This window comes from Helianthus annuus, chromosome 16, assembly GCF_002127325.2.
Source record: "Helianthus annuus cultivar XRQ/B chromosome 16, HanXRQr2.0-SUNRISE, whole genome shotgun sequence".
In the NCBI taxonomy this organism is placed as follows: domain Eukaryota; kingdom Viridiplantae; phylum Streptophyta; class Magnoliopsida; order Asterales; family Asteraceae; genus Helianthus; species Helianthus annuus.
The window spans coordinates 7,761,091-7,773,082 of NC_035448.2; the positions used below are offsets into that span (position 1 = coordinate 7,761,091).

The 11,992-nt window shown below is 32.7% G+C and overlaps 1 protein-coding gene across 1 annotated transcript; it reads right to left on the reverse strand.

Annotated features, from left to right (window-relative positions):
- Window positions 1-11,058: 11,058 nt before the first annotated feature.
- Window positions 11,059-11,592, reverse strand: LOC110944375. Its single transcript, XM_022186037.2, has one exon. It carries the CDS (start codon window positions 11,590-11,592, stop codon window positions 11,059-11,061), a length of 534 nt encoding a protein of 177 aa, XP_022041729.2.
- Window positions 11,593-11,992: the final 400 nt, after the last annotated feature.

Consider the following 11,992-nt stretch of genomic DNA (forward strand, 5'->3'; position numbering starts at 1 on the left):
CCCACAACTTTCATATAATTTCACAATTTTGCTCTCTTAGGCATTTCATCGAACACTTGGCGGGTGTACTACTAACAAAACATTATGTACAAGCATTCATTGCATATTCTTACTAGTTCATATCAACATCATCAAATTCCACTTGAATCATATAATTCTCATAATATACCCAAATTAACTAACAATTACTCATTACATACAATATCATACATAAACTTTACACAACAATTAAGCATACATGATTATCCATAACATCATCTTCACTACCACAAGTGGGTTTTCATCTCTAATCATATAATTAACCTAAACCACGTGTAATCTATGCTTTATATCATGATATTAATACATTCTCATGCTCAATTTCATACCAATTCGCGGGTTGATCAAAACCCACTTCATATCAAAATCACCAAATCAAAAATTACAACTTACCAAGTGATCTTTAGGGCTAGATGACTAAGAATTCGGGTACATGCATTAGATTTGGGTTGAATTCCCCTTTCAATTTGAGCAAATAAGCTTGAACTAGGGTTTGGCTCCTTTGGGAGCTTCTAATCGACGTAGAACACACACGAATGTGTGTTTGTGTGTGTTGATATTTTCTTATAATATCCCAACTTCCCTTTTAACCCACATTAGTCCCTTATGATTGTAAATTAAACATAGTTGGCCCCATTGTTTTTCCACTCTCAATCTATAGCCAGCACTATCAAACCAAGTTAGATAACTTGGTTGTTAGTGAAATAACCCACTTGAACAATAAATCCTACTTACTCATGCCAACCTAATAAAATGTCAAAATAAAATATTTTGACTCGAGTTTTGGGGCGTTACAAGTCTACCCTCCTTAAATGAGGTTTCGTCCCCAAAACCTTTCTCATTCAAACCAAACCAAACCAAAACTACTCTTAACCCTTTCAAGTTATTCGTTCACAATACTTATGTTAGATTCTGCTCTAGAGCTCTTATTAGTGCCTCTTACTTTATAATACCAGCACTTAGCACATATCATCACTAGCGTTTCATTTATCGAATTTTATTCGAATTGTATACAATTATTAATCATACAAACCTAAGTCTGAGGCTTGTTTCTAACTTCCTATATAAGCATATTACCTTCATATATTTGCTAATCGAAATAAATTGATTTATTTATACCACTCATACCTCATATGCTATCTTTCATTTTCTTCACTATGAGCCATCCTCAACATTTCATTACTATCATTACTTCTGATTACCTTTAAGCTCTTTAGAAGGGGTCGATATACTATTACACACATACCATAATCATTCAAGGACTTCTATTACTACCAAAATCACCCTTCTCAAACCTACTTATCCGTACTTACCATGGAGACTAAGCATTATTTCCATGGTTACTATCGTTATTTATGCCATGCGTATCTTTTCTACAATGCTTTGTTCAAATGAACATGGCCAACAAGCCTAGCATCAAAGTTAGCATTTCTTGACAATATTTTCCGTCTCTTATATTTTATCAGAACTTCCACAGTTACGAGCATTCAAGTTCAATACCATTAGTTCGCATAGAAGTATTAATCAATACGTAACTTTCTATTTAACATCCACAAGTTAAACCAGTTACTAACCTCGCTAATTTGGCACGGGCCAACGTTTAACAACCCGAGTTGTCTTGCTCCTTCACGATCCCGTATCTTAACAGGGTTGATCTTGTCCATCTGGTAACATGAGCTTCCATTCTTGAGCATTCTTTCACCGTCCTAGGTAGCTTTATTGCATCATGATTACTGCCAATCTCATTATAAAATTTGGGATTTACACATTTCATTCGATCTCATTCAGACATGTGGTTTATCACATCACCTCATTTATATATCAATACTTTCTCAATTCCTTCTTAAGACATTAGTGGGTTAGATCTATTCATAACGGGTCAATACATGGCCATTTCTTAATATATCATTCTTATTATTTATATATACATACGTATCGAAGTACATGTTTGTACTCCTTTTCAATTCAGACATGCTTACGATCTCATCGCTTCACTGTTCCAGTGTTTCCTCACAAACACTTGCCTTCCCGTTTTAAAAGTTAGTCATAATACTTATTTCGCTTACAATACTTAACATTTTAGTTCCATTTGCTCATATACTTTCATTTCCTTTACACATTCGATTACCCAATTAAAGGGGTAATGGCATATACTCTCATAATGAGATTCAAGCATACCGCTTACAACCCGGTCACATCGGGTTAATTGCTTTCAACATAAATCTTTCGTTCTATCCGTATAACGGATTGAACTTCATACATTCGTTATTGCATTCACGATCACCCGTTCTAAACGGATGGTACCTTATCCTTACTCAACTCGTTCAACTTGAACCGGTCGACTTGCATAGCTTATTATAGCATTCGCTATCATAACCAAATCCGCAAGGGATTTGCATCATTCGTATCTTTCATTTCTTGAATCCGTCTCGCGGATTCAAGCATTGCATTCGCATATTTCAGTCCTTGAATCCGTCTCGCGGATTTAAGCATTGCATTCACATCTTTCATTCCTACAAAGTACTCTTAATCCCCCGAGAGTCCTACTACCCATTTCACCCACGCGCCTAGCTGCTACCAAACTCAATCGGACATACCTGTGATAATTATCACGGTCTCACGAACGTCATACATTTCTTGTGTACTGGCCAGGTACACATTCCACGTACTAGTTTCGTGTCTTCGCGTAATCGCCACCTTATGTCCGAAGAATTTAGTTTCGGCTCGTGTAACATTTTCAAAACTTATTTACCACGTCGTTATCATAATTTGTTCAAAATTTTTCTTTCACTGGCTTAACCATACCATTTCATACGCCCATACGCTAGGTTTACGTACCTGGGGTTAATTCGTTTCATTACTTGCCTCGATACCGGTCCTAGACCGCATTCACGGATCATCTCTTCCAACAATTGCGCTTTCCCTTCACAAAACATACTATTAGTTTCCTTCAAATACATAATCTAATACATACTTACATTCGCTTTTGCCTTTAGGCCTCGATCGAGTCTTGGATTGCACGGGTTCTTGGTCACGAGAGCACCGGTTTGAGTTCAAGTATTTACCTCCTGTTACTTGATTCTCTCAAACCAGGGCTCTGATACCAATTTGTTACGCCCTAACACGTTTTACCTTAAAAATGACGCAGCGGAAAAGAGCTTTAAAAATTTACATTTCTAGACGTTATATTTTTCAACTATATGGTCGATCTATCCGTGCAATCCTTGCTCTTGACTCGATTTACGTCGCTTCGCCTCCTAAGTAGTAGAAGAAGTCCGTGTATCACCTGTGGGCGTCACATACAACTTAGCCATTAGTCAACGAAAACATCATATAACATTAAAACTCATATAATTAAGGATTGAATAACGTTTGACAATTTAACTTTAGTTCATCCAACTATCCTTACTCATCCTCTTATTCCGGGTTGGGCTTAAATTTTATAAGAATCCGATGTACTCATTCCTGCATTACATACCGACCTCAAACGCATAATCAGTAACGTTAAAATTCAAACATATCAATTCACGCATGCATACGTACTTACATACAAACATACATACACACATGCCTTTCCTACAACTTTACTTACATGCATACCCTCATATATGTCTTTACACATACACACATACACAACTACATACGTACATACCTTTCCTACATCTTTACATAATCCTACAATACTTACATGGGACTTAGACTTTGATTTATAGCCCATAAACATCTAAGGATCGATCAAATCATGTTTAGAAAACCCGCCGTAGTCCACGGGTAACAAACCGAAGCCTACGATACATAAATCAACTTAAATAACAAGATTTCAGCTTTTGAGACTTGGGGAGGCCGTCGGCGACGGCCCTAGAGGCGTCGGCGACGGGCCTTGCCTTTACCCGTAGCCAGAAACACCCGTAAACAGCTAAATAAGGCGTCTGGCAAAACTGATGTTGTTTTGTCGTTCGTACGCGCTAAAACGCGCATAACTTTTGAACCGTTTAACCGTTTAACCTCTCGTTTCTTCCTACATGCTTGTAAATTCACATTCTATCATATTAACTTAAAATCCTACCTCCGGATTAAGGAAATTCTTAACTTAATCCCGCATTTAGGTACCATATTACTACATATTCTTTAGGATCCCACATTTAGGAACCATATTACTACATATTCTTTAGGATCCCACATTTAGGTACCATATTACTACATATTCTTTAGGATCCCACATTTAGGTACCATATTACTACATATTCTTTAGGATCCCACATTTAGGTACCATATTACTACATATTCTTTAGGATCCCACATTTAGGTACCATATTACTACATATTCTTTAGGATCCCACATTTAGGTACCATATTACTACATATTCTTTAGGATCCCACATTTAGGTACCATATTACTACATATTCTTTAGGATCCCACATTTAGGTACCATATTACTACATATTCTTTAGGATCCCACATTTAGGTACCATATTACTACATATTCTTTAGGATCCCACATTTAGTTTATTATTACTTATTGTGTCTTTTATCTTTGGGGTGTTACACGTTATGGGTATTCGTGCATAAAAAGGTCTACGACATACAAAACCCCATACTCCTCACTTTCATACTTGACCAAAACATTACACCAATCGATTAGCTTGTTTCTAAACTACTTTTAAGATCGTTTGCCCAATATACCCATCAAGGGCGTTTTGGTCAACTTTATTCCCATCATTTACGACGAAGGACTTCATCACATATTTGATCTCAACATCATGTTTAATTAATTAAAACATTATATTACTTAAACAAACTAAGAAGTGATTACGGAAATCACTTACCTTGTGCATCCGTGTTCATACCCGCTTGCTTGCCTCATCTTGACCCGTTAGCCTTCCATGCTTGGTCCATGCTAGTGTGGTTCCTATTCTTTCATGCCGTCATGCCATAATAATGTTAGTATTCATGCTCATTCATATTAACACACATTTTCCAACTCTTATCTACATTGACTTTCACTAACACGCATACGACATGATTGGTCAACCACATAGTTTCAATATCCTTGAAATCTAAATTCGTTATCACACATAACACATAATTGATCTACACATATTCCATGATCTCTCGATTCTTATATTTGTGTCAAAATGCCTAACCATGCTATAGATTCTCTGTTGACTTTCAGAAAGTCAACCTTCTAGCATATAACTTCCAATTTCGAACACGCATTTATGTTGATATAATAGACCATATTAATGACATCATATTAATTTCATACACAATGTTGTATAACACATACAACTTCATGATCACCTAGTCACATACACAATATACACATACTTATGTTTTCATAACTCTACATTCGACAACCGCATTGTTCAACATTCAATTAATCAAAATTATCATCTTACATACGTACACGACATAACTCCAACATTATCACTTATCAATAAACTATTCATTTCACATTCGTACACATTTACTCTTAATCACCATAAACCAAGCGCATCAATTACATGGCGAGCATCACACCATTGAAGCATAAGGTACAAGTTCTTAATGCATAATTTTACCAAACCATACATTCAAATCCGAATTCTCATATGGACTCCACCTTAAGCACACTTAACTTATTATTTTGCTAACGGCTACACCATAAGCACCTTCTATACATACTTACCCACAACTTTCATATAATTTCACAATTTTGCTCTCTTAGGCATTTCATCGAACACTTGGCGGGTGTACTACTAACAAAACATTATGTACAAGCATTCATTGCATATTCTTACTAGTTCATATCAACATCATCAAATTCCACTTGAATCATATAATTCTCATAATATACCCAAATTAACTAACAATTACTCATTACATACAATATCATACATAAACTTTACACAACAATTAAGCATACATGATTATCCATAACATCATCTTCACTACCACAAGTGGGTTTTCATCTCTAATCATATAATTAACCTAAACCACGTGTAATCTATGCTTTATATCATGATATTAATACATTCTCATGCTCAATTTCATACCAATTCGCGGGTTGATCAAAACCCACTTCATATCAAAATCACCAAATCAAAAATTACAACTTACCAAGTGATCTTTAGGGCTAGATGACTAAGAATTCGGGTACATGCATTAGATTTGGGTTGAATTCCCCTTTCAATTTGAGCAAATAAGCTTGAACTAGGGTTTGGCTCCTTTGGGAGCTTCTAATCGACGTAGAACACACACGAATGTGTGTTTGTGTGTGTTGATATTTTCTTATAATATCCCAACTTCCCTTTTAACCCACATTAGTCCCTTATGATTGTAAATTAAATATAGTTGGCCCCATTGTTTTTCCACTCTCAATCTATAGCCAGCACTATCAAACCAAGTTAGATAACTTGGTTGTTAGTGAAATAACCCACTTGAACAATAAATCCTACTTACTCATGCCAACCTAATAAAATGTCAAAATAAAATATTTAGACTCGAGTTTTGGGGCGTTACAATCCATTGCAATCCGCTACAAACATAAAGGATGAAAAGTGTAATTTATCCTAAAGTGTACAAAAAATTTAGCACAAAAAATTCAGCACAAAAAATTCAGCAGAAAAAATGTAGCACAAAAATATAGTAAAAAAAGAGTAAATTAAACAAATTGTCCTTTATTTATATACTAAATTGCACTCTTTGTCATTTATCGTTAAAAATCACTCAAAATGTCCTTTATTTTGTAAATTTTGCATGCTCTTTTTCCTTTAAGCTAACTAATGTTAACTTTCAATTAACTTTAAGGAGGGAAATTACCAATATACCGAAAGGATATAATCTAAAGTTTATTTATAAAAGACATAACCTGTAATTTAGTTAAGTTCTTTTCTTTTCTTTTATTTTCTTTGTTTTTTTCTATTTATTTAATTGAATTTATCACTATTGTTTTATCGATTGCTTTAGAATTTTCTTAAATCATTAGATAACAATTTTTTTATAAAATATATATATGCTTTTATAATTATTTATTTTCGTTGTTTAATTAAATTATTGTTTTTATTTTACAAATAATGTAATTTTTTATATTACGTTTTTACATAAATCGTTTGTGTAATCGAGTTATTTATTTTTCACTTTTACAATTATTATAGGTTGGTTGAAACATAGATTAAAAAACATGCCGCAATGTTGTATTTTTAGATGAGTGCACGTCACACATTTTATAACACGTCTAAAATGATCAGTTGCTTTTAAAATGACGTTACAAAAATTCAAAATTTTATAGAAAATCATAGTTTAAACCGATCCGTCGTAACGCGTGACCAGCATGCTTATTTTTCTTCATATTTTAGTGTTAATTTCGTTCGTATAACATATAATAATTGTGAAAATGATAAAACAAAATAATAAATCGATAACACTAATGGTTTATGTAAAACATAGTATAAAAATTTATATTATTTGTAAAATAAAAAAGTAAATAATTTAATAAAAAAATGAAAATAAATAAATTATACAAACATATATTTTTATAGAAAATGTTATATAACTAATGAATTACATTTTGTTTAAAGTAATTAATAAAAAAATAGTGATAAATTTAATAAAATAAAAAAATAAAATAAAAAGAAATAAAAGAACTTAAATAAATTACAAGTTATGTCTTTTATAAATAAACTTCAGATTATGTCTTTTGGGCAAAATGGTATTTTTACTTTAAAGTTAACTGAAAAGTTAACATCAGTTAGTTTAAAGGACAAAGAGCGTGCAAAATTTACAAAACAAAGGACATTTTGCGTGATTTTAAAGATAAAGGACAAATGGTGCAATTTAGTATATAAATAAAGGACAATTTGTGTAATTTACTTTGAAAAAATCATGCACAAAAATACTATACACCATAGAAATACAATACAATTTTTTTGGTCTTTTTAGTTGTCATATTTTATATATCAATTAGATACTCAAATTTAAGATAAAAAGATGCTCGATTTTATGGTGTATTTTTTTAAAAAAATAATATCGTACAAAAAAGTTATGAACGTTTAAAAAATGAGAGGGCATATACATGTGTCTTGCATGTGAAGAATAAAAGTCAACAAATAGACTATATTCCAAGAAAACCATCCCCCCCCCCCCTCCTCCTACATTTTCATCTTAGCCATTAATTTGAAAATTGAAAGGACCAGATCCCTTCTTATCCTACCTACACAAAATCAACTTTTCTTTTTGATTTTATCCCAAATATTAAATATGATATTAATCTATCTCAAAAAAGGAATGCCTACGGTATCAAGATATTGGAAGTTGATTAAGTTTATATGATAATAGTTCTATAAATGTAAATAAAATGATCTCGTAAAGATAGCGGTTAAAAACTGGACAAGACTACTCGATACGACTTGTTAAATCAGGAACCGCCAGTGATGTCTGTTTGGTTAATAGCTAAAGAACCAAACATAAATTACGTTGTTGGTTTCAAGTGAATCGGACACAAACGAACAAGGGGAAACTGTCCATCATACATATCTTGTTGCTGACTAATCGGTTTTTTAAATGACTTTACCAATTAAAACCATAGACTAGGTTATTAATTCAGTTTTCAAATTACGAAAAAAAAGAAAAAAAGGTGCATATTATGAATCTTTTCATAAAATATGAAAAAAGAAAATCAAGTTGCTAATATTAAGGATGTAAATGAGTCAAGTTGATTTGAGCTTGAACTTGTAAAAACTCGAGCTCTAATCATTTTACTTAAGAAAGTTTGATCTTCAAGTTAGCTAGCACAAGTTCGGGCTGTGAGTCGTTATATATTCTTCAAGTTCAGGTTTAGCTTGTTTATTAATTATTTACTATTTATTTATTTTAATTATATACATTTTAGAAAATAAGTTTATATATTTTAAATTATGATTTTATATATAACATAATAACCATATAGGGATGGATCATGAGAAAACTAGTTTAAATGAGAAAACCCAAAAACTAACTAAAAAAGCAAAAAAAAAATACCAATTTTTTTTTTAATTTTTATAAAAAAATCGGAGGTTTTTATACATGGAAAAAAATTTTCAAAAAATAAAAAATAAAAAAAAAGTTTTTTTGTTGTATTGCACATGTGCACTGTTACGGATATAGTGCACATGTGTAGTACATGTGTAGTACACATATAATCACATATAATGCACATGTGCAGTACAACAAAAAAATTTTTGAAATTTTTTTATATATAAAAAGTAGCGAAATTTTTATAAAAAATTGTAAAAAAAAATTGGTATGTTTTTTGGCTTTTTTTAGGTTTTTTTAGTTAGTTTTCTAGTTTTCTCATTTAGATGTAGTTTTCTCATGATCCTCTCCCTAACCATATATATATATATATATATACTGAAGGGATCATGAGAAAACTCTTCTTCGTGAGAAAAAATTCGAGAAAACTTTATTTAAGCATTACTAAACCCTAAAAATAAATCTTAAACCCCAAACAGTAAACCCTAAAACCTAAACGTTAAACTTTATAAACTTAACTTTAAAGGCTAACGGCTAAAAGGTAAAAACTAAATGCTAAAGCTAATCCCTAAACTCTATAAATTAAAAACTAAACCTTAGAGAAAAATCAACACAAATATCAATAATTTAATAACGTTTTTCTCACAAAGAAAGAAAATTTTCACGACCCCCTTCTCTATAATAACAACTAGTGAGAGTCCCCCGCGCTTTGCGGCGGGAATCAGTCGGTATTAATTCAGTTTGTTATGACATCGACATTTGCTATAGTATTATTCCAAAGAGAAAACATTACATCAGTCGAAAACAATAAAAACGAATATCAATACCGTTACTGATCTTGTTTAGTTGATATCGATTATGTTTGTTTGCATTCTTTGTTTATTTTATTTCAATATCGCAATATTTTTTTTCGAGAACGGACACGTTGTCGTACCAAACCGAATAGAAACCAATTTAACATCTGTGTCAATCGGTACCAATATTTAATTTTATTGTTAATGTTTTCGATAAACGGAGACCCTATCGTTAGCGTACCGTACCGAACTGAATCGAACAACATAGGTACCGATATGCATTCATTTTTTATGGTATTTTGTTTGATAACGTATACTTTGATCGTATCTTAAAAGTAATATGAGAAAATAAATTATTAAAATCAATTAAAGTAATAAAAGAAAAAAATAATAAAACCTTAAAACATCGTTACTGGTCTTGTTCAGTTGATATCGGTTATGTTTGTTTGCATTCTTTGTTTATTTTATTTCAACATTGCCATATTTTTTTCGAAAATGACTTTGTATCGTTGTCGTACCAAACTGAATTGAAACCAATTAAACAACATCTGTATCAATCGATACCAATATTTAATTTTATTGTTAATGTTTTCGATAAACTGACACCCTATCGTTATGATACCGTACTGAACTGAATCGAACAACATAGATACCAATATGCATTCATTTTTATGGTATTTTGTTTGATAACGGATACTCTGATCATATCCTAAAAGTGATATGAGAAAACAAATTATTAAAATCAATTAAAGTAATAAAAAATAAAATAATAAAAACTTAAAAGAAAAACAATATTAAACAAAATCATTAAAACACTGTTTATCGTGAGTTTGTATTCATATATATATGATAATAATAATATATGTATATATAAATTCAGTAAATAAAAACTGTATGATTAAAAGGCCACTTTAGGCTGAGCCTAATCAAACTTGATAATTTAATAATTTATTAAGAGATGTTTAAGTTTGAGCTAATTTATTAAAATGGGTGTCATATATAAAATTCGAATTTAAATACTTGTAAATTATGTTTTCATTTTCTAAAAAAAAAAAAAATAGATGGGTCATTAATAAACAAACTTTATTAGCTGTAAGAAAATTTTAGACGGGTCATCAATCAACAAACTTTATTAGCTATTACTTAACCTAGGCCTTTTTTTTTTGAAACGTAACTTTCATTAACAACACCACCGACCCAAGACGGGCTGACAACAACAACCAAACAAACAGATTACATATTTATAAAGGAGCACCACTCCCTCCATTCAATCCCTTTAAATCTAGATCTATGAGAGAACCAAAGATAGCCTAAAGCCTTAACTTCGCTTAAAATACCATCTATCTTAACCGGGGAATTCAAGAACCGAACATTGTTCCTAGCACGCCAAAGACTCCAACAGGCGATCATGATAACACATTGGATTGCTTCCTTCTTCTTCTTTTCCGACATTCTTAAACTCTTAAAAACGCTTAGGAGGTCCGATATGGAGAAAGCGAATATGTTCGGAATTTTACACCAAGATGACACGCCTTGCCACACAAAAGCGGCGGTACTACACGAGATAAACAAGTGCTCGGAGGATTCGACTTCAGCACCGCAAAACGGGCACTCACTTTCCTCGATCAAAATGTTTCTTTTTAAAAGGGCTTCTCCTGTCGGTAACCTGTCCAATTCAGCTCTCCAAACGTGAATATTAACCTTAGCCGGCACCCAACGACACCAATCGAGCACGAACCTATTCCCAGCTTCCTGATCCGCCTTCATGCAGTCTCTTCACAGCTTGCACGCTGAAATCCCCCGAGGAGCTATCAAACCAAACCCATCTGTCGGGTCTCTCACTGATCTGCACGCTATTCATGGCCGAAGACAACTACTGGAGACTAGCCATGAGTTCCTCCGAAACAATTTGAGACCTTTATCCCCACTGAAACTCAATACCAACCTCGTTCCTCACAACACGGTCAGCAACTTTACATTTTTTGTCCACTTCAAGGCTGAACAAGTCCGAAAACCGCAGTTTTAAAGGCTCGTTGCAGATCCAAGTATCAAGCCAGAAAGAGATATCGTTGCCATCCCCGACTATACCTTTAAAAAGATGCCGAATAGGACGACCATCCACTTTAGTGTTAGCAGAAGCTTTCGCGATGTTGCTCCACGTACCACT

What these genes read in the sequence shown, in the direction of transcription:
- LOC110944375 (XM_022186037.2), bottom strand. Translation starts at nt 11,592, where the DNA reads ATGAAGGCGGATCAGGAAGCTGGGAATAGGTTCGTGCTCGATTGGTGT.